At 31.3% G+C, this 24,784-nt stretch overlaps 3 protein-coding genes across 5 annotated transcripts in view; 1 reads left to right on the top strand and 2 right to left on the bottom strand.

Moving 5' to 3' along the window:
- Positions 1 to 24,784, top strand: part of LOC122530102 (flotillin-2) — an 80,455-nt gene that overhangs the window by 44,496 nt on the left and 11,175 nt on the right. The window lies entirely within an intron of this gene.
- On the bottom strand, positions 347 to 5,958 carry LOC122530101 (glucose dehydrogenase [FAD, quinone]-like). The gene is made up of 4 exons (XM_043656766.1): positions 5,772 to 5,958; positions 4,591 to 4,806; positions 3,987 to 4,157; positions 347 to 3,694 (listed from the first exon to the last, which is right to left on the bottom strand). The coding sequence occupies exons 2-4, from the start codon at positions 4,775 to 4,777 to the stop codon at positions 2,193 to 2,195; spliced, it is 1,860 nt and encodes a 619-aa protein (XP_043512701.1). The 5' UTR covers positions 4,778 to 4,806; positions 5,772 to 5,958; the 3' UTR covers positions 347 to 2,192.
- LOC122530098 (glucose dehydrogenase [FAD, quinone]) lies at positions 11,005 to 21,000 on the bottom strand. Of its 3 annotated transcripts, none has more exons than XM_043656761.1 (4): positions 19,818 to 21,000; positions 16,960 to 17,188; positions 14,585 to 14,755; positions 11,005 to 12,693 (listed from the first exon to the last, which is right to left on the bottom strand). In XM_043656761.1, the coding sequence occupies exons 2-4, from the start codon at positions 17,153 to 17,155 to the stop codon at positions 11,192 to 11,194; spliced, it is 1,869 nt and encodes a 622-aa protein (XP_043512696.1). In that variant the 5' UTR covers positions 17,156 to 17,188; positions 19,818 to 21,000; the 3' UTR covers positions 11,005 to 11,191. The 3 variants fall into 3 exon arrangements, with proteins under 3 accessions (XP_043512696.1, XP_043512697.1, XP_043512699.1); XM_043656762.1 differs by having other exon boundaries at positions 19,822 to 21,000; XM_043656764.1 differs by lacking the exon at positions 19,818 to 21,000 and adding an exon at positions 18,285 to 18,586.

Raw genomic sequence — 24,784 nt, 5'->3', positions numbered from 1 at the left:
GAAATCGATGTGAACCCTTATATATGAAGTTCAGTTCAAGGTTTTCTACATTTTTTTCACTACCATTAATTACCCACTTACCATTGGTAATTAATTTGTAATCTGAAAGATTATTCTTCAGCATAAAAAAGCTCATGTATAATTTGTTGCAAACCTATGATAGAAATGACTAATACGTAGTTTCCACGATAATGGATCACCATACGAATATGCGCAAAAGAGAAATAATTACAAAATTATAAAAATATAAATTAATATTACTAATGTATGCATCAATATTTCTAACATCAAGAAATTTATCTGACTGTGGAAATAAACGTTAGCATGAACAATAATTAAAATTTCATTTCATTGTAAAAATATGTATTTCTTTTTCTCTTTTTTGTTTCGTTATTTAAAAGTCGCATCAACTATTTTGCTGGTTATTAGCGACTCAGCTAATCATAGTCTCTTGTATACTCTTGTTAGTTTTAGTTAGTATTGCAGAAGGTTCTTGATTGTGTTGTTGTCCATTAGGTTGTCATTCAGGCTGGATTTTATGTTGCTCTCTAGGCGTTTTTCTGCACTCCAAGATAATGTGGTCCACCGTTAGCGACACTTTGCATAGTTAGCAGGTTGGAGGTTCGTCCTTGTGGAGAAGATGTTGGGTGAGTTTTGTCCTATTATGATTCTTGAGGTGTCTTGGTAGAGTGCAGTCGTTCTTATCTATTTTTTGACGTAGTTGTAACGTGGATTTCCAGTTTTCAGTTGTCATTTGTTTTCTTTTTGAGCAGGTGTAATGTGGTTTTTTCTGGTAGGCCATTATTGTAGTAGTTGGAGTTAGGTGAGTTGTCAGTCTCCTTTGGCCAATTTGTTGGCTCTTTTGTTTCCAGCATTGCCAGTATGGGCGAGGACCCAGGTTACAGTGGCTCTGTTGTTTCTATTTGTCGATTTGATGTAAAGCTCTTGACATTCTTGGATGACTGGATCATTTGTCCACGGATTCTGGATTGATGAAATGGCGTTTATAGAGTCGCAGAAAATAGTAAAGTTCTTGTTTTGAACTGTGGATACAGCTTCACTATTTTTCATCAATTATAATTGCCAGTTCTTTACTATAAACTAATTGGTTGTGACTGAGTAAGCGTCTTTTTCAGGCTGTATGTTTGAAGATTCGGTTGGTTTCGAATCGGTGTAGTTTTTATTTCCATGGTTAGGCTTCTGTGGTCGAGGTACTCGTCGGTGTCACACTCACTATGTATCATCATTCTATTTTCAAGGCGGAGTAGCGCCATATATCATCACGCTCCCATACAACAAAGGTCACCTAGCAATCAAAACAATTGGATTGGCACTCGCGAGCGACAAAACACGTCCAATCCTTTACAATTATTTACAAAATTTACCAAAATTTAGATGGTCACATATATTACAGATTGGCTCATTGATTTGAATGATTCTTAATGATCCGTTGCAATTTCTTCCTGCACAGGATGCCCCAAATTTAAATTTCAAAATTTTAAGACCCGAACTAAAGAAACCAAGTTCGTTAGATATTTTACTCCATTTTGGAGAATGGACGAAACAAAAGAGTTCTAGCCTTTTAATTTATTTATTTACACTTATTTATTATGTATTTTTAGTCATTATCTATTTCATTGTGCATATTGTCATCTTATAATCAAATATTATTACTTGTCATCAACATATTATCATCTGTTTGATCTTTCTAATGAAGAAACTGTACAAAATACTAGCTTTTTCTAGCAATATAAGGAGTAAATTAAACACTAAGACTATAATGGGCAATATATATATATATAAGACCCAACTTCAGCTTCTACTTTTTTACTGATTTGTGCAAAAAACAAAAAAAATAATATATAAAAATGCAAAAACGAAGATTAATCATACTGGTTGTATGTGGGTCATCATATTGATATTGAGACTGATACGCTATCGGTTACTTAACTAACAAAAACCAATATATATGATTGATCACCAATATATGTATAACCACAATTTAGTCAACTGTACTGAAAGCTTTTTTATTAACAGATATTCAAACTGAACTTGAAAATTAATAAATATTCAAACTAAAATTTTATATTTAGGAACATCCCTCTCCTGCGTCTTTCTAAAAGTTCATATCAAAAAGTACCTGATGCTTCTCGGAATTACGGTAGAAAATATTTCACATAAAACAAGGATAATCATCCGCCACCTGGCCTCCTCAACCAAAACTCTTTAATCATATCGGAAGCCTTCTCTGCAATCATAATAACCGGCGCGTTCGTGTTACCGCTGACTATATTTGGCATAATAGACGCATCGATAACTCGAAGTCCTCTCACTCCGTAAACTCGAAGCTGAGGATCCACCACGGCCTCTGGATCTGAGGAAGGTCCCATCTTGCAAGTACCAGACGGATGATAGATAGTCGCCGTGTAATGTCTAATAACGCACTCCCAGTATTCGTCAGTCAATACTGGAATATTCTCACAACCAGGAAACGGTTTCGGATTGATTCTGCTTCCGTAACGCTTCAGCGAGGCAGTTTTGCTCAATTCGACGACAAATTTGATCCCTTCGACCAGTGTCGCTACGTCGAGCGGATGATTCAAGTAATTTGGATATATCAACGGATAATCAAAGGGATCGTCACTTCGAAGCTTGACAACACCCCTACTTTTCGGTCTTAAAAGCATGTGATACGCGGACCACGTGCTGACCTTGTCCAACTCACGAAACATCGCCTCATAGCATTCTTTTGTTACTCCTTGAATTTTCCTTATATTTCTACCACCGTCAGAGCTCAGTGACGCCGCGGTGAGATGTAGTCCTATGTCCGGGAAATCATCAGAAGCATTCGCGTATTTGGTGTTGATGAAAGCCAGAGTTTCCACAGCTGCGAGCGCAGTCAGTGGACCATTTCCGAATAGAAAGTACTTCAAAATTTCAAGAAAGTTGTAATGCTTCCCCTCACTGTATGATATATCTTCGTTCAGTATGAACGTTAGCCCTGCGACGCCTATATGATCTTGAAGATTGTGGCCCACTTTCAAGTCCTGGATCACTGGTATCCCGTGTTGCGACAAGTGTTCTCTAGGTCCGACTCCGGACAGCATCAGCAGCTGAGGGCTGTTCACAGCGCCCGCCGACACGATCACCTCCTTCTTCGCGAGAACGCGCAACTTTTTCCCGTTTCTGACAAACTCCACGCCGTAGGCTCTCTTCGACGACGGATCTATCAAAATTTTTGTAACGTGCGCCTCCAAGGCGACGTGTAGATTCTTGCGCCACTTGGCTGGTCGTAGGAAGGCCTTGGCCGTCGAACACCGACTGCCGCGTCTAATGGTTCCCTGAGAGACCATGAAACCTGTTTGGTGTTCTCCGTTGATGTTTCTAGCCTCGTAACCCATCTCTTGGCCACCTTTCACGAACGCATTGGCCAGAGGTGTTTGGAACGGCGGTTCTTGGACGGTTAGATATCCACCGGTCGAATGGTACCTCGTCTCGGTGTTGGAGCGATTTCGATTGTCCTCGGATTTTTTGAAGTAAGGCAGAACATCCTCGTAAGACCAGCCTGGGTTGCCCAATTTCTCCCAAGTGTCGTAGTCTCTCTTGTTACCGCGGACGTAGAGCATGTAGTTCAGCACGCTGCTGCCGCCGAGAATTTTGCCGCGTGGCCAGTTGCAGCGGCCATTTTGCAAGCCTGGAACGTTTGATGATTTTGATAATTGTCCAGTAGCGAATGTATTGAAAAATATGAGATAACAATGGATGAAAATTCGCATCAGTCTCTCAAGATGTTTGTAGCTCTTAGCTCATTTGCTGTTCGATGTCTGTAATTCGTAAAAAAAATATCTACGATGCAGGTCACGTAATGTTCAGTGGACGAGAGCAATATCTGCGTCATGTTCATGTTTTACATGTTTAATTATACGTATACAGATTTAAAACCTAGCGTAATTCTTCATAATAACATATTAGTTGATATTGTGTACCTCGACAGTAGCTGTTATTGCGTTCCGTCTTGTATTGCCAATCGATACTGCTTTTTTGCAGATTGGTAACGAGAAGAGGAATATCATAAATGTCTGTTGCATCGCCACCAGCTTCCAGAAGAAGAACATTCCAGTTATTTATCTCGGACAAGCGACTCGCTATCACAGCCCCTGTAACGTTCATTATTTCAGCCCGTTAGATTGGCACAGATGAATTTTGCTGAACGTTCGAATTTTTTATCGTAAATAATTGCAATGAATTTATATGTCTCGCGTGTCAGAGGAGATATTTTGACAATTGATTTTATTTATCAAAAGTTCAGTGTACAGTCACTAATAAATCGGAACGATATGTCAAGATAAAATGTCCAAAATATTTTCATGAATATCTAATTTATGCCAGGCTAGGATATATTCTGGGACAAAATGTTGGTTCGAAATGTTGGTTTTTTTTTTAATTCATTTAAGAAAATCATTAAAATGTAACTGAATTATCGAAATTTTTATTGGCGAGGAATAATAAAGATGTCGAATTGTTGGACGGTTTGATGGTTTGGATGCTTCGATGAAATTCATTTGCCTTAATGGTATATTAAAAACGAACCTGCAGAGCCGCTGCCAACGATTATGAAATCATATGTCGGTAGTAATGATTCAGGCGGAATATTTATCACAGCGTAACTATTAATCGAATAAATAATATTAAGCAGCACTGACACGATCGTTGAAAGCGTGGATACAACAATCGGGTTTGTCGTCATTCCTTCGAAAATATTGCGTAGCACGTCCATTTTGCAATTGTTTGGTTTTCCCTGTCAATCTGTAATAATCGAATTTATTTATTTATTTGTTCATTTGTTTATCACTCATCACCAATCTTAACCTAATTTTGACATGCACTTTGACTCAATATTCTGCATAAAAAATATAAATCGGATCCTCATCTCGAAAATCGGCAATAGAAAGTAATTAGAAACATCGATCATTAATTAAAAATAGTTTAAAGTATTTATCAGTAATTTAAAAAAAAAAGTTCGAACGTGTCGATTTCAGTGAGTTATTTCAAAATGAAATTCAGGTAATAAGTTTTTTTTTTTTTCAAGAAAATTATACACGTTGTCTGTTTCATTTGTGACAGTTTAATATTCGCTCAGATTGCAAGAAATTCTATTTCTGTGCCTACTTTGCGTTAAAGTTTCATCTTCGCGTATCGAGAACGTTATTCGTCTAATGATGCGTGTTCATTTATCAGAAATCGTACATTTATTCCAACTGTCACGTTTTTTTTTTGAATAATAATACAACTGACCGGAGAACGAGCCAACAATTTCAGATTTTTTCCACCGACAATTCCATTTAATTTACATGTTATACAACGGTTAAAATACGCACGTAAAATTAAAATATGCGTAGGTTCATAATCAATTTCTTGTGACATTATTGCTAATTGCTTCGCATTGCAGTAATTTTTTTACACGTAATAATACTTTGAATATTAAGGAAGCAGGACAGTGTGACCAGCCTAAAAACGTATAGTTTGGAGGGCTGATAAGAGAAAAATTACATATTTGATTGACTTTTTGGGCTTTTGTGGTTTAGTTTAACACACTGTGAACTATGAAAAGCAACACTGAGAACGAAAAAAAGAGCTAATTATTCTTTTTCTTTCTATTCAAGATAATCATGCACATTGGAACTTCTACTGAGAATTTGAATAACGATGTTTCATTCGTCACAATCTGATATTTCTTTATAAAGCAGCACTAGTTTCATTTCTGTACTTACAGTGCACTCGAGAGGAGAACGTTGTCTTCACTGTCTGTCGAACAGTTGAAAACAATAGGACTTGCCTATTATTATAATACCTCCTCACGTCTATTTTTTTCTCGAAATGCAACTTTTAACTATATATATCTGACTGGAAACCAAGTTAGAAGTTCAAGTTTATTCTTCACCCGGATACAGAAGCTTATTAACTAATGTTATGATTGAGCTGAGCCCGTATTTATATGGGTCATCTGTTCAATGTATTTTAGATTTTCCTCACTACCATTAGCGAGTTAATAATGTTATATATGGTAGATATAAGTAGATTGTTATTAAATATAAAAAAACATTCATGACTAATTTGCTGCAAACCTATAATAAAAATAGCGAATAAATAGTTTCACGATAATAGATCACAACAACATTATATGAGCAAAAATTAATACATAATTGCACAGTTGCAAAAATTGTTATTACTAATCTGCATCAATATTTCATACCGACGAGTTCGAAAAGAATACGGCTCGGTCACTCGTTATGGTCCGCGAACCAATTGCCAGCGCAATGTTGTGACGTGGGCCTGAAAAAAAATTACGAATACTTCGTAGAGCTGGTAAAAAAAAGTTACATATTTGATTGACATGAGCTCGCGTGATTTATTTTAACACATCGTGAACTATGAAAAGCAACATTAAAAGAGAGAAAAAGAGGGCTATTATTTAACTTTTTAACGGCATTCTTTTGCATAACTGTTTCTTACATTGCCTATCGGTGTGCATGATTCCAGCGAAATAGGATTAGCTGCAAGAAAAAGGCAAAAGAAGTTCAATAGTAAACGATATTCTCTAGGGATCGACGATCCAACATTTTCATTTCTGTGAAAATTATGAAAACGACAGCTATCTGTTTCCGGTGTGTCGAATTTGTGCCAAAAATTTCTACGTTCTTTGTTTATATTTTTCGAAATTGTTGAAAATTGAAAAATGTTCGATCGTCAATCCCTAGTAAATGTTACGCTAAAGTTACGCACCAAGTTTTACAGTAATCGGTTGGTTAGATTCCGAGATATCTTGCACACCGTTTCTTAAAAACCTAGTTTCGAGAAAAACGCGTTTAAAGTTTCAGAACGTCAATTTTCATATGTATCCTTCACTTACTTTTTTTTACTTATATACATCCGCGGCTCACAGTTCTTACAATTCACAACTAAATTGAATCCAAGTCCCTTGATATTCGATTCACCAATAGTAATATTCGAATCACACGATTTACACTTTATAATGCTGCTTAAAGTTGTAAACAGCGATTCAATTATTCTGTGTATTCCGCGAATTTATCATTATACTCCAAAATAAGTCGTTTTAATGGCCAGGACATTTTCTGTCTTGTTTCTAAGACTTCAAACTACTGTGTAAGACAAAAAAAAAAAAAAAAAAAAAAAAGAGAGAAGAGAAGAAAATCGATTTTTTGATGATTTCAAACTACCCTAACTCCTTAAATGTTGACACGTGAGCTGTCACAAAAGCATCCCGGCAGGAACGTGTGTAATAAATCATTTTCGCACGTTAAGATCTTCGTAAAAACGCTTAATTTTTTCATTAAAAACTGGTGAACACGATACTCGTGAACGACACGTGGAACGATTGATATAACTTACATGTTGATATAATGTATACTGGAGGTGCAACGTATCCTTGATTTTTGCCACTATGTTTACGTAATCACATCTCCATCTCCTTTTTATCGTCATCCATGATGTTATCCACTAGTCTTCTTTTTTCTCGATGTGTAAATAACTTACAATGGAAAATAGAGAGTGTATCAATTATGATGTTGATCTTTATTATCGATGTTTATCATCTTCGGAGTATTTAAAAAAATTTTCCAACAATCTGTTTACCTCACTTGCCACTCGGACGTTCGTTCTTTCGAAAATGATCGTATACGAAATATCGTGTACCAAGCAAGTATATTTTTTCCTTCATAATTGTAAACATTCAAGCGTGTGTAAGAAACATTAAAGAAATTTGATTATTTTTCATCACTTCATTTCGCTGTCCGTCATTTTATTTTGTTCTCCGTCATTTTATTTCTTCATCAGTACGATTATGCTTTTCTTAATATCTTGTACGCGAAACAAGGATTATTTCGATGAAGGGAAGCGTTATTTTAACTAAATAGAACGACAGATTTTTTATAATTCTCTAGATTTGTGTGATCAGAATGTATTTTGCGAATGGGAAATCAGGAACAATCTCTGCATTATATATATATAATATGTATATAATATGTATATTATATTCTATTATACATACAATTGTTATATGTCTTAATATTATTAATAATTTACGACATTTAATTATTTAAAAATTTATTGCGTACACAAAAATTTTTACCTAAAATTCTATGCATAAAAGTCTTTACATAAAAATCTACAGTCTTGTCATTACTTTAGCGTCTTAATTGTTGTACACATATATGTATATACTATTCGAAAAATTTGGTGTAACTTCATACCACCGTTAACGGAGTTGGGTTGTAATTCGTTTTGGGAGCATCACTTTTTCTTCAAAACTTTTTTTTGTAAACTTCTGATGGAAGAAAATATTTGACGAGGAAACGAAATACATTGATTTTGAGTATAAGTCTGAGTATAAATTTACTCAAAATTGCTTATAGCGTGCTGTGTAATCTAGTAACAAATAGAATTCGCGAATTTTTTTTCATATATTTAATATTTATATTTATTTTAATTAATTATAATATTATAAATTAATAATATTATATTATAATATTAATTAAATATATTTATATTATAAATGTTATATTTTAATATTAATTAAATATATTTATAACATTATAAATATTATATTTTAATATTAATTAAATATATTTATAACATTATAAATATTATATTTTAATATTAATTAAATATAATATTTATAATATTATAATATAATATTTATATTTATATTTATTTTAATTAATATATATATATATAATGAAAAATGAATATATATATATATATATTAATTATAATGAGAAATGAATATTAATTAATTAAAATAAATATAAATATTAAATATAATGGAAAAAAATTGGAAGTTTTTTTACTTAGTAATTATCTATGAAAAAAGTTCGTAAATTTTATCCATGTATATTTACGACTTTCAGCCTTCACATTTCAATTTTTTTCTAAATCGAAATGTTGCAGAATTCAATTTTCACGGATTTTCAAAATTAGTTTAGTAACCAGTGCAGCTGGCTGCAATTATCTCGCGAACGTTCAACGGAAAATTTCTATTTTCCTTCCCTGTCGCAAAATACGAAGCGAGCGCCCTCAAAAAACGAATTTTTCACCCACGCTTATGCTACGCGCTTAATCTAATCGCGGCTTTAAAGTCAACCCATTGGCGCGCGTACATCATCCTCGCAGGCTGCTTTCAGACGTCGTCTCGCAAAAAAAAATCCATTCACCGAATTAACAGAAATAGTCGCAGTAATAAACGCCTTTTTAAATTGAATTTTAAATACGAGGATATGATCATTTCAACAAATTTGTTTTTATTTTCGTTTGACACCATCCTTCGCGTCAGTGTGTTAATAAAATTTGTAAAGAATTCCTTCGACTTTCTACGATATCGCGTTAATTATTAACTAAATTAATAAATCACGCTTTGTTTTCTGGAGATGAAAAAAGAAAAAAGAATTTTTGCTGGAGCAAATCCAATTTTTTGCTTCCGTTTGTTTAAGTAAACGAACAGCTTAACGTAGTGCTTCACTATGCTGCGAAATTTTATAATGGAGAAGAGTGTATTCCACGAGAAGTGTGAATTACGCTACTTACGGAGAAATAGTTGAAAGCACAAAATCGAAATCTCACAGTACGAGATTTTGGTTCATTCCTTATCCTAACGTTCGCTTACTAAAAACACGACACAATATTCCGACATGTTCGTGAAAATTACATATATAGGGTTCGCATAATCGATAATGCCATTACTGTGTATCACACAGGTGAAATTTTTATCAGAAAGTTATATACGACATGCATATAACATGTAGAACACCGCGTACTTTGAATTTACATTGTACTTATTATCATGAAGAGCATCTTTTTTTTCGTTGTGATTCCAACGTTAATGGAACGTGCAAATATTCGAGCAGAATTAAATTTACAATATCCGATATTCCTTCGAGTGTTAATTGAATGTTACGTATTGTGTTTTCAATTTTTTGTGAGAATTATTGTAAAAAGTAACTTCAAATTTAAAACATTATATATTTCAAATGTAAAAGAATAATTTTAAATTTCGTTTTACAGCGAAAAATAGATACTTATAGCGTTTTTAGTCGCACCATGCGTTCCTTCATTCATTGTAGACGAATTATGTATATATATATATATATATATATATATATACACACACATTATATATAGTTATATATTATATATGTATATTTATTTATATATGTATATGTATATATATACAATATATATAATTATGTATATATACATTATAGTATTATATATATACATACACACATACATCTAATATTTTTAAAAAGTAAATACTAACATTTAACGTTTAATATTAGAGCTACCTATAAAGTGGTCAAAGTGACCAATTTATAATTTTCTATGGAAATTTTATATATTTGTACCAACGTATTTTTAGATATTCGAGTGATTTTTAATGAAATACACAAGTTTGTATTCTTTATCATATTATATATATATATAATTTTCAAAAAGTAAATACTAATATTTAACGTTTAATATTAGAGCTACCTATAAAGTGGTCAAAGTGACCAATTTATAATTTTCTATGGAAATTTTATATATTTGTACCAACGTATTTTTAGATATTCGAGTGATTTTTAATGAAATACACAAGTTTGTATTATTTATCGTATTATATATATATATATATATATATATATATATAATTTTCAAAAAATAAATACTAACATTTAACGTTTAATATTAGAACTACTAATTTATAATTTTCTATGGAAATTTTATATATTCATAACAATGTATTTTTAGATATTCGAGTGATTAATGAAATACAGAAGTTTGTGTTCTTTATCGTATTATATATATATAATTATATATAATTTCTATAATATTATAATCTCAAATATATTATATTTTATATAATTATAAATTATATAATAATTATATAATTATATTTTATATTTTGTAAATTACATAATCCCTTCGAATAATATATTACATTTTCCTCCTCTCTGTATTTTATTTTAATTGCCACAAATATTATATTTTAATCGTCGGTAAAGCTCTATTGTATCAATATTTTCACCAACAGGCTCGAATCCTCACATACACAAGCATTAAAAAAAAAGAAAAAATCGTAAACAATCGTATCTAATCCGTATCGATCAACAATTATCACTTCAAGAACAGTTAACGCTCATCCCCGGCCTCTCCTCTTCAGCCAGAACTCCTTGATCATGTCCGAAGCCTTCTCACCGATCATAATAACCGGCGCGTTCGTGTTACCGCTGACTAAATTTGGCATGATAGACGCATCGACCACTCGAAGTCCACCGATCCCGTAGACTCTCAGCTGAGGATCGACCACTGCCTCTGGGTCCCAGTAGGGGCCCATCTTGCATGTGCCCACCGGATGATAAATAGTCGCCGAATAATGCCTGATCATGCACTCCCAGTAAGGATCGCTGTACATCGTTAAGTGCTTGCAACCGGGGAACTGCTTCGAGTTCAGCTCGCTGCCGAATCGCCTGAACGACCTGGTTCTGCTCATAGCGATCGCTATTTTCACCCCTTCGACCAGCGTTGCTATGTCCTCCGGCTGCTCGAAGTAGTTCGGATAGATCAGCGGATGATCGAACGGGTTGTTGCTGCGTAGCTTGATCACGCCTTTGCTCCTCGGCCGGAGGAGCATCGGTATCACGCTCCACACGTCCTTGTCGTTGATCGGCCTGAACACCGCGTCGTAGAACCTCTTCGACAGCCCGTGGATCTTCCTGATGTGCCTGCCGCCGTCCGAGTTGGTCGAGCCGGATATAAAGTGCAGCTCGATGTCCGGGAAGTCGTCCGAGGCGTTCACGTACTTGGTGTTGACGAAGCCAAGCCCCTCGACGCCGCCCAAAACTGTCAACGGCCCGTCGCCGAAGATCGCGTACTGCATCACCGCGTGAACGCTGTGCAGCCTCTTCTCCACCATCGACACCTTTCTGTTCACCATGAACGTCAGGCCACCCAGGCCGACGTGGTCCTGCAGATTCTGGCCAACTCTCAGGTCCTGGATCACCGGTATCCCGTGTCCCAGCAAGTGCTCCCTAGGTCCGATTCCGGACAGCATCAACAGCTGGGGGCTGTTGATCGCTCCACTCGAGACGATCACCTCCTTCCTCGCCCGGATCCGGATCACCTTCGAATCCCTGACGAACTCCACTCCGTACGTTCTCTTCGACTTTGGGTCGATCAGGATCTTGGTGACGTGCGCGTGCATGGCCACGTGCAGGTTCTTGCGCAGCCTGGCAGGCCTGAGGAACGCCTTCGCCGTGGAGCAACGACTGCCGCGTCTGATGGTGCCCTGAGCGATCATGAAACCGGTTTGCTGCTCTCCGTTGATGTCTCTGTTCTCGTAGCCCATCTCCTGGCCAGCTTGAACGAACGCCGCGGCCAATGGAGTGTGCCACGGTGCCTCTTGAACGGTGAGGTAGCCACCGGTGGAATGATAGGGCGTTCGTGCTAGGTAAGGGTTTTGGTTGTCCTCGGATTTTTTGAAGTAGGGCAGGATGTCTTGGTACGACCAGCCGGGGTTGCCTAGCTGCTCCCAAGCATCGTAGTCCTTCTTGTTGCCGCGGAGGTAGAGCATGTAGTTGAGCACGCTGCTGCCGCCGATCACTTTCCCACGTGGCCAGTTGCAGCGGCCTTCGTTCATTGCTGGAAAGTGGAATTGGAGTGTGAGTAAAGGAGGAGTCGAGGAAACTACGAGTAATTGAGCAGAACGCCGCCAGATGTCTAATTACGGACAGTCGAAACCACTAGTTAGGTTAAATGACACGGAATATAAGTATGGGTGAAATAGACGCTGGTCAGGCAGTTCAGTTTTGCTTCAATGTTGTTTAAGTGTTGTTTCGGTATTGTTTCAGTGTTGTTTTAGTTATAGTTTCAGTTATAGTTTCTTATAGTTTCAGTTACAGTTTGTTATAGTTTTAGTTACAGTTTGTTATAGGTTCAGTTATAATTTCAGTTATAGTTTCAGTTATAGTTTCAGTTATAGTTTCAGTTATAGTTTCAGTTACAGTTTCAGTTATAGTTATAGTTACAGTTTGTTATAGTTTCAGTTATAGTTTCAATTACTGTTACAGTCTGTTATAGTTACAGTTACAGTTTGTTATAGTTTGTTATAGTTTGTTACAGTTTGTTATAGTTTCAGTTACAGTTTGTTATAGGTTCAGTTATAGTTTCAGTTATAGTTCCAGTATAGTTTCAGTTATAGTTCCAGTATGGTTTCAGTTATATTTTCAGATATAATTTCAGTTATAGTTTCAGTTATAGTTTCAGTTATAGTTCCAGTATAGTTTCAGTTATAGTATCAGTTATAGTTTCAGTTACAGTTAAAGTTACAGTTTGTTATTGTTTCAGTCACAGTTTTTTATAGGTTCAGTTATAGTTTCAGTTATAGTTCCAGTATAGTTTCAGTTATCGTTTCAGTTACAGTTTGTTATAGTTTCAGTTATAGTTCCAGTATAGTTTCAGTTATAGTTTCAGTTACAGTTTCAGTTACTGTTTGTAGGTTCAGTTATAGTTTCAGTTACAGTTACAGTTTGTTATAGTTTCAGTTATAGTTTCAGTTATAGTTTCAGTTACAGTTTCAGTTACAGTTTCAGTTATAGTTTCAGTTATAGTTTCAGTTATAGTTTCAGTTATAGTTTCAGTTATAGTTTCAGTTATAGTTTCAGTTATAGTTCCAGTATAGTTTCAGTTACAGTTTCAGTTACAGTTTGTTATAGTTTCAATTACAGTTTGTTATAGGTTCAGTTACAGTTACAGTTTGTTATAGTTTCAGTTACAGTTTCAGTTACAATTTGTTATAGTTTCAGTTATAGTTCCAGTTACAGTTTGTTATAGGTTCAGTTATAGTTTCAGTTATAGTTTCAGTTACAGTTTCAGTTACAGTTTCAGTTATAGTTTCAGTTACAGTTTCAGTTATAGTTTCAGTTATAGTTCCAGTATAGTTTCAGTTCAGTTTCAGTGCAGTACACTGCAGTACAACAACAGTGAGGACACTACAAGAGAAAAGTGTAAAATGAGTCAAATTGTGCGAGTAAGAAACATCGTTTATTAAGTACTCAGTAATTTTTGCATAGATCACAACATAGACTAAATTATACATATGTATGCACGTACATATATGCAGCTTGAAATAAAATTTAAAATGTAAGTTATAAAATATAAAATGTAATAATATATTACATTAAATAAAATTGTGATAATAAATTATACAAATTGTTATATAAAATTGTAGAAATAAATCATATAAATTATTGTATAAAATTGCAATAATAAATTATATGAAATGTTAAATTATATAAAATTATAGTAATGAATTATATAAATTATTTATTTATATTATATTATTTAAATTGTTATATTTTATATTATACATAATCATAAAGTAACGAATCATGCCAATTATTGTGTAATTCATACAAGTTATCACTGTGATTATAATTATAATAGATGTATATACGGTTATAGAAAATTATAATTGTAAAATAATATTAGTAATAAATAATGGCTATCGAAGAAATAGTTTATTCTTAGTTACCTAAACAGGCATGTCCGTCGGGTTCTGTCTTGTACTGCCAATCGAGCTGGCTGAGCTGCAGATAACCAGCAAGTAGAGGAACGTCAGAGATTTCCGTTTCGTCGCCACCAGCTTCCAGCAGAAGCACGTTCCAGTTTTCAATCTCAGACAGGCGACTCGCTACCACGGCGCCTATGGTAAAAATTTGATAAGAAAAAAATTAACTGAACAAATACTAATAAATAGAATTTCACCATTGAAAAGTCGTAACGGACGCAATGATTGATTACACATAATCAAACAATACATGTTTACAATTACAGATATTAGATTGGTGAAAATTTTCAATGTTTAATTTTGCTTTGTATTTTATATTCTGCGTGATAGAATTGGGTTGGTGATGAATAGACTGCATGAATCTCCGTATTTTGGGAAATATAATTAAGTTGAATGTTATATTTGTTCCATTTTATGTGCATTCTGTGGAATTCGATTGAATTGAAATTTCCAAAATTAAGTCACTCGAGGAAAAATTAAAAGGTTCAAGATTCAAGGATACCAGTTAGGGGTAATGTTAAGGAAATTTCTAGTGATCTTGGAAGATTAATTGCAGGAACTCTGTACGTTGTATGTTTAAAATAGTTATGTATATTATAATATATATAATATATATAATAATATTAAATATATATTTAATAATATTAATAATATTAAATATAATATAATATATTTATAATATATATAATATATGTAATAATATTAAATATAATATAATATAATTATAATATACATAATATATGTAATAATATTAAATTTATTAATTTCTATTTATTATTTATTAATTTAATAAATAAATACAAATAAATATAAAACTCAAACGTATATAATTGATTGAGTTCACCGTTTACTAGTGAACTCGTGAAATTTACCTAAAATTTCAAGCAACACAAGTAGAACTTTTCTGTGATCAGTTTGAAACACTTTCGCGAGCCAGTGCGTTCGCTAAATAAAACGAAAATGGAAGAAAAGATATTGATACGTCGTTGAAGGAAAGTATCAATTATAAATGTAACTTTCTCGAAGTTACTTCGTCTGAAATTGGATAGGAAGCAGGATTGAAATGTACTTAAGGAAGTGAGTGCTGTTAAGCTTGCGAAGTATAGTTCTCAAAACAAATATAACGAGCATGTTTCTCAAATACAACGACTCAGTTTGTAGACCAGTCTGCAAATAAGACTTGTCCATTTGTGAAATTGCGAGATTTTACCACAGGAAGTGGAGGAATATCGAACAGACATCGCGGTGCATAAAGTGGAAAATTTATAGTGGAAGGAAGCGAAGCTTCGCCTTGGAAGTTCAACTTTTTATAAGTAGGAGATAATCCTCAGAAGTTAGAAACATTAATTGATACATTGTCAATGAGTAAGTTAATTATTCATTTAAGCACGTGTCAATGAGTAAGTTAATTATTCATTTAAGCACGTTAAACTTCGTGTTATAATTGCTTTTGTAATACTTAACTACAATATTGTTTTTATAATACTTTTTTATAATACGTTTTTATAATAGCAATGTATAAATTTTGTTTTATGTAAAAAATATGATTTTGATCCATGATGAGTAGTATGTACCAAACAGATATAATTTAAGAAATAGTAAATTATATATTCTCTATAATTGAAATAATATAATTCTAATTATGTATTCTATAGTCTATAATTCTATATAGAATATAATCCTTATATATATTCTATATAAAATATAATTCTATATTCTATAATTGAAATAATATAATTCTAATATATATTCTATATAGAATATAATTGTATATCCTATGATTGGAATAATATAATTCTAATTATATATTCTATATTCTATAATTCTAATATATATATAATATATATTCTGTATATCTGATGTATATCTAATATATAATAATTAGATATATATTCTATGTATATATACATCTAATATATAATAATTAGATGCATATAATATATGTAATATATATTCTATATAGAATATAATTCTATATTCTATAATTGAAGTAATATAATTCTAATATATATTCTATATAGAATATAATTCTATATCCTATAATTGAAATAATATAATTCTAATTATATATTCTATATTCTATAATTCTAATATATATATATAAAATATATATTCTATATATATGTATCTATCTGATATATAATAATTAGATATATATAATATATATGTAATATATATTCTATAATTGAAGTAATATAATTCTAAATATATATTTTATATAGAATGCAATTCTATATCCTATAATTGAAATAATATAATTCTAATTATACATTCTCTATGATTAAAATAACACGAAATTGTTGCCCGTTTTATGATTAATTCGTAAAAATGAGACGCACCTGCTGAACCAGATCCAACAACAATGAAGTCGTAAGAGGGTAACAGCACTTCGGACGGTATGTTAATCGGTGGTGCCTCGTTGTCCAACACTTCGTACTGGAAGTAGACGAGGGCCGCTGCGAGAACCGGGAAGAACCATGAAAGTCCGCTCGATGCCGAGGTCAAGCCTCCCGCTACGACGCTTTCAATGCCCATTTTCTATTTCTCCGATGTTCTCTGGTCGATCGTCTGCAACATCCAGTGTATTTAACAATGCTGTGTCAAAGCTAAAATTCATCAGTAGCAGACGTTCGTTCATTTTTGTATTCAACAGCCTCCAACACAGAACCTTCGCCTGTGCTTTTCATGAGCACGATTGAGGAAATCGAATTTAAACAGAGATTCACTTTGTGTATTAAAAATCATTATTATTTTATAATTAAAGTTGTAGAATTGTTATTATTTTATGATGAAAATTACAAGACTATTATTATTTTATAATTAAAATTATAGAATTATTATTGTTTTATAAAGTTGTAAAATTTATTTACAAATTATTATTTTATAAAGGTATAGAATTATTATTTTATAAAGGTGTAGAATTATTATTTTATAATTAAAATTGTAAAATTGCTATTATTTTATAACTAAAATTGTAAAATTGCTATTATTTTATAATTAAAATTGTAAAATTGCTATTATTTTATAATTAAAATTGTAAAATTGCTATTATTTTATAATTAAAATTATAAAATTGTGTATTAAGAATTCTCTTTTTGATACATAATTTTACATTCACATTACACTTTTATCACCTTCCCATTGATAAATTTCGATTTAATTCGAAAGAAGCTGCACTCTGTAGTTTTATATGAGTGATTGAAAAGACTCGAAGAAATTCATCTCATTTTCCATTGAAAATGATTAGGAAAGCACTTGATTTTTTTGAATATTTCTTACACTTCTCAATTTTTAACATAAAATTATAATTATATAAATATAATATAAATATAGTATTAAATTAAATATAATGTAATGATATATAATATAATATATAATTTATAAATAAATTATTATATTATTAGTTATTAATATATAATATATATATATATACTTATTATATTTATATAATTTAAAATTAAATTCAATATAATATAATTTAACAAATTCAATATAACTCTCCATAATTAATTTCCCTTCGTTCGTATTTCCGGAAATGTATTAATTTGCACAGAGATCCACCTCCTCGCCATAAAATAGCGACTTTAAGAAAATCCGAATAACTCACTCATCAATTGCGCTCAACAGCTCACTATTTAATTCAACATGAAATGAAAAATCGAACCTTTGCAAGCCGGTGTCTATCCCTATTTTCTCACAGAATCCTTATTATATATTATGTTACATCGACGCGACGATTGCTATGAAGTCGGCGACTCACGGTCATTCACGGGGATGACCGGCTTAGTCGACAAGTTCCTCGACACTGTCAAATCGAAGCAGCCGCGTAGAAATCGGTCGAAGAAAAGTCCAAGACAGCTCGGGGCGCTTACACGTGGTTCGAGCACGCGTACGAGAAGAATATCAATGACACGTGAAACTTTCAGCTGTTAAGTAATTTCTCTGTTATCGCGGTCAGTATGTGTGGTCACGTGCTTACGCCATCAGCCCCTCCCCTTATTGTCGAAACATTCCGCGGGGACGAGATCGAGATTTCGATGGGAAATGCCTACGAGCTACACGAGCTAAATCAGAAAGAGAAAAATTTTTTCTTTTTCAATTTTTGAGGGGCGAAAAGTTTATTCGAAGAAGCGTCTCTTCGTTTCAGATCGGGCCACTGTGCTCGTATTCTTAATTTTGTGTTACTTTTTGATTTTCAATTTACATTACATTTTTTTATTAATTTACTTTTGTGCGTGTGTGTTCGTATTTATACGTACATTAGAATTAATTTTAATTTCAATTTTACTTTAATTTAATACACACGTGTCTGTTGTATTACATTCGTATTATTTTTACGTTTCTGTCGTATTTATGATTTCTCGATTTTTCCATTTGTGTTTTCTTGTATTTTTCTTTGCTATACTTTTGTATTTTTAATTTGTTCTATTTTTTATGTTTATATGTGTTGTGTTTATTATATGTAAACATGAAATTTATTATATATTATATATTTGTTATATTTTTTTATGTTTATATGTATTATATTTATTATATACAAACAAAATTTATTATATATTATATATAAACATAAAATTTATTATATATCATATGTATTGTATTTATTATTTTGTATTTTTAATTTGTTATATTTTTTATGTTTATATGTATTATATTTATAATTTATATAAATTTATAAATTATATAATATTATATTATAATTATATTATTTATTATATAATATTATATACTTTATATTATAATTATATAATATTATATAATTTATATTATAATTATATTTTTTATACATTTTATATATATATATATATATATATATATATATATATATTTACTTTTATATTTCTTAATATATCTGTACTTACTATCAATTCATGAATTATTTATACATTTCTTCGTTATATTCAATCGTAATTTTAATTGAACTTATTCGAATTCGTATTAAAATAAAATGTCAGAACTGTTGAAGTGACGACTTCGTTTTACTCACGTATATTAATATTTCGTAATATAATAACAATACAGACTACTGTTTAATAGCTAACGAAATTATTATTTCATTCCTTTCAATAACAGTATTAAAATGTATACGAAATTTCGTAGTGTAATAATGAATCTCGAAATTTCAGCAAGGACGAACGAATTCTGCACTCGAACAGAGATTCGAGCGCGTTTGAAAAGGAAAGCAGCAGTTGCTCACCTACTTTTCCAACAACGCTGAATACACCGTGCAGTCTAGAATCTTCTTCTCGTCTAAATAACCGTCATGCATCTAGAATCCCCGGATATGATTGTGATCTCGTTGCTTCGACTGTCTGGTGGTCACACGATTTCATACTGTGTTCGTTCGAATCTTCGTTTCACAAGAATCGTCCAACGTAAAACTAACACAGTTTGTAAATAGGTCGCTGAAACTTTAATCGTGATCGATCGAACCGACTGTATTAGTGAACGAAACAAATTTCACTTGCGAAAGTTTAATCAGAAATATTTCTTCGTACATCGAAATCTCGCCGCCAATGTTCGTAGTCGTAGAGATACTCTTTCAACTGTAGAAACATAATTCGTTTGACCTCTTGCGCTGGAATGGCGTGGTGTCACGCACGTCGAGAATATTTTTCGTCGCAAAATTGTAATATAATATTGTCTCAGTCTTAAGTCAAATAAAATAGGCGAAGCAAATAATAAATTTATTACTTCTCGATCATTTCTATTTCCAGTGATTTCTATTATCATGCCGACGAGTTCAAACAGAGGGCGACGAATTGTTGTTTCACGGTGGTTTTTGGTCGCTCGTTATGGTCCGCAGTCGGTTGCCAGTTGCGCGAGTGGTTAAATCCTTCGGCGATCCTTTTTTCGTTTCGTTCAAAATTCTTGTTTCCAGCGATTCGAAATTACTTTGTCGCCGAACAACGCTCCCAATGACCCCCACTGCGACACCGAACTTAAGAACGGAGTCATTTAAAAAACAAGCCCCCGAGTTTTCTCAAAATGCGATGCTTTTTTTTCTTTTCGCGAGTCGCCGACTCGCGGGAAATGCGCAGCACACGTTCCAAAAATATAATATTCCGCAAAAACCGACGAAAATTATTCTGAAAGGGATCGATGCTTCCAAGGGGTCGTCGATTTTGTCGCCAAACTTAGAGTTCCGCCTTAAAAAGGTGGAAAGTATGTCACCAAAAGACGTCGAGTCGATACCCTCCCATCGGGAACTTCACAGTTTCGCGAACAGTTTACATTTACATAAATATGTGGCTGCCGGTTGAAGGACAGTGTGACACTGAGTACGAGCGTGCTCTTGACACTGCTTTTTAACATGGTGGATTTATCGAGATCGGGATAGCGGAGTAACATACAACAGAGAGGAAGAAGAAGAACAGGTTACCGAACCTTTCGGAGCCGAACGTGCCGCATAACGGTCCTCCGCCTCTCTCTTTCTCCTCCTTCTCTCTCGATCTCTCCTCCTCGCGTTCATCTTTCTTCTCTGTCCTTCATCGTCCGGCTCGCCCCATCGAAATGGAACTCCACCGTGGAATTTAGTGAAACCCCCTCCGGATTACGTTCTCCGCGTTCTATATTTTATCTCGTCATTTTCGTACGTCGTGTGTGTGTGTGTGTGTGTGTGTTTGTCGCGTGGTTAGCTCTAATAATGATTTTAACGTTTTAATGGAAGAAAAAATGTAATTAAATTTCTGTTTAGAGTCTCGCTAGCGAACGAGAGAAAGTTTCCCAAAGGTGTTGTTAGATATTAAATCCTATCTTACTGAAGAAAATATTTTCAGTAAGAAATATATTTGTGAAAAGTGTTTCCAAAGAAGAAGAAACATGTTGCAGTAAAAATGTTATTTCGTTTGGTGGGCAGATACTTATTTTCTACAAAGTACTTTATTTTCTTATAGATATATAATGTAAGATATATATCTACAACTAAATATTTAATATTATATTACGTAATTTATACTATGTTATACTACATTATAGTAATATAATATAAGATATATATATATCTAAAACTAAATATTTAATATTATATCATATAATTTGTACTATAGTAATATTATATTATATAATCTATAGTAATATAATATAAGACATATATCTAAAACTAAATATTTAATATTATATAATCTATAATCTATACTATAGTAATATAACTACAGTAATATACTGTAGTAATATAAGATATATATCTGAAATTAAATATTTAATATTATATTATATAATCTATAATCTATACTATATTATCTATAGTATAATAATATGACACAAGATAAACATTTAAAATTAAATATTTAATATTATATCATATAGTCTATAATTTATACTATATTATCTATATAACTATATAACTACAGTAATATACTATATTATACTATAGTAATATACTATATTAGTAACTTAATATACTTACTATATTACTTCATGTAGTAATATTGTGTAGTATTATTACTTATTATTGTACATATAGTAATATTATACTATATTATGTAATAATACTATAATCTAATATTACTATGTAGTAATTACTAAGTAGTATTACTACATGAAGTAATATAGTAAGTATATTAAGTTACTAATATAGTATTATTACTTAATATAGTATATTAACAATACTATAATATAATCTTACTATGTAATAATAATAAGTAATAATACTACACAATATTACTTATAACTTACTAATTACTTATTACTTATAATATTATAACTTACTAAATATACTTTATTACTTATAATATTATAACTTACTAAATATACTTATTACTTATAATATTATATTATAGTATTATAACTTAATATAGTAATATATTGTATTATCTATACTATAGTAATATAATAGAAAATATACATACATCTATTTCTATACTAATACTATATATAATACTTCCATCATGATCTTCCATGTCTTTTCACTTTTTGTTCTTTTCCTATTACAATCCAAAGTTAAGCGTTTCGTCCCGCCAACCATTTTCCCCTGATATATTTTCGTATCTTCACACAAAAAGAATAAAAAGGTTAATTTAATTTCGTTTCGAATTTCGGTGTGTCAGCTCAGAATCAGAGATAGTTGATATTAGATTATTTAGCCAAGATAATGCTATTCGAGAACAGCCAATAAGGTAACCAATGGTTTGGAAATATAAAGTGTGCCTCGATAGTAAATTTAAAATAAAAATTACGTGGCGCGTGTCACGTTCTCGCGGTGAACGCGATGTCCTGTATTCGGGGAATCGTTTTCGACAACGTCACCGAGTGATGTTACGGTAAAGAGTTGGCTGACACCGACCGCTACACAACACAACGGCCTACTTACTGTTGCAACACTAGGCCTATCGTGATTATGTGTAACGATCGTTGAATTGCAAATCGAATCGTGGCGTCGTGGCAAACGCAACGTTTCGAGTTTCTATTGTCTATTGGCCATTTTTCATCCTGGCTCAGTACCAAACGACCAGAGAGTATAAAATTTGCAGCGGAGAAATACGAAGCGCGAGAAATAGAAAAAAAATTTGTAATAACAATAAAGAAGCTACGAGCTATCATTTGTATATATTTTATATATTTGTATATATTTTATATATTGTATATATTTTACTAAATATCGCTCGACGTGTCATAAGTACATTTTTAGAGAAAATTATAAATTATATAACATTTTAAATTATATATAAATATTTTAATTATATATAAATTATATATATATATATTTTAATTATATATAAATTGTATATAAATATTTCAATTATATATAGATTGTATATAAATATTTCAATTATATATAAATTGTATATAAATATTTTAATTATATATAAATTGTATATAAATATTTTAATTATATATAAATTGTATATAAATATTTTAATTATATATAAATTGTATATAAATATTTTAATTATATATAAATTGTATATAAATATTTTAATTATATATAAATTGTATATAAATATTTTAATTATATATAAATTGTATATAAATATTTTAATTATATATAAATTATATATGTATATAATTATATATAAATTATAATATTGGTCATTTTGACCATTTTGCTTGCTTTAAAGCGTTAAGCTTTACTATACTTTTTTTCCTTCAAATTTGAAAGAAATTCGACTCGAAAAGGAAGCACGGCTCATCTCGATAACGTGATGATTCACACTACGTGATAAACCATACTTTCTCGAATGCTTTCTACTTCTAAATACGTATCGATAGTTACAAAATTTGTGAGAGAGGAATTTCGAAAAAATTCGATACGATCGATTTCACTTTCGCGTCGATTTATTATACATTAACGCTCGTAGAATCAGCAGCACAATTGTACAAATAACACAAATAATTGTCGTAGTTATTAACATGCAATTTATTAAGTTATATATATTATTTGTATTTATTATATTATATTTATTATAATTATAATATTTGTAGTATATTACGCACGTTATATGCAATTACTTAAATACAAAGTCTGTGCTAATTAAACAAATTAATTAAATTTTCTCTATCTGAAAATTTTCCATAAAAATCGACAGCTTATTAAACGTTGAACAATTTACAGCGATGCTGTAATAAAATTCATGTGGAAACGTTCATTATATCCACGTCATTTGAAATTGCTCTTTAAATATGTGTACAATTATATGTGTACAATTATATATACGTATTATTATAATTACAGATGTGATTAATGAACAATGACTATACATTGTTAGCCCACATTAATTATTAATATATAGTGATTTGCATTAGGTATTAATTAATTAGCATTATTATTGACAATATACTATAATATGTGTATACATATACTGTAATATTCTATACAGTATATATACCGTAATAATATATTATTAATATAGTATACTATTAATGTACTATTAATATAGTATACTATTAATCTATTATAGTAATATATTATTAATATAGAATACTATATATTATTATACTAATATATTACTAATATAATATACTATAGTAATATATTATTAGTATAGTATACTATTGATATACTATTATAATATATTATTAATATAGTATACTATTAATCTACTATAATAATATATTATTAATATAGTATACTATTAATATACTGTAATAATATATTATTAATATAGTATACTATTAATGTACTATTAATATAGTATACTATTAATCTATTATAGTAATATATTA

Source organism: Frieseomelitta varia, unplaced genomic scaffold, assembly GCF_011392965.1.
Source record: "Frieseomelitta varia isolate USP_RPSP 00005682 unplaced genomic scaffold, Fvar_1.2 scaffold_326, whole genome shotgun sequence".
In the NCBI taxonomy this organism is placed as follows: domain Eukaryota; kingdom Metazoa; phylum Arthropoda; class Insecta; order Hymenoptera; family Apidae; genus Frieseomelitta; species Frieseomelitta varia.
The sequence above is the reverse complement of the archived record's forward strand: the minus strand, read 5'-3'. Positions and strand labels throughout refer to the sequence as shown.

Bases quoted from the DNA above. Each gene is read 5' to 3' on its own strand.
- LOC122530101 (XM_043656766.1), bottom strand. From the start codon at position 4,777: ATGGACGTGCTACGCAATATTTTCGAAGGAATGACGACAAACCCGATT. The intron at 4,158-4,590 runs GTTCGTTTTTAA...TGAACGTTACAG, and splicing joins CGTTGGCAGCGGCTCTGCAG to GGGCTGTGATAGCGAGTCGC. The intron at 3,695-3,986 runs GTACACAATATC...CAAACGTTCCAG, and splicing joins CAATAACAGCTACTGTCGAG to GCTTGCAAAATGGCCGCTGC.
- LOC122530098 (XM_043656761.1), bottom strand. From the start codon at position 17,155: ATGGGCATTGAAAGCGTCGTAGCGGGAGGCTTGACCTCGGCATCGAGC. The intron at 14,756-16,959 runs GTGCGTCTCATT...TTTTTACCATAG, and splicing joins TGTTGGATCTGGTTCAGCAG to GCGCCGTGGTAGCGAGTCGC. The intron at 12,694-14,584 runs GTAACTAAGAAT...TCCACTTTCCAG, and splicing joins CGACGGACATGCCTGTTTAG to CAATGAACGAAGGCCGCTGC.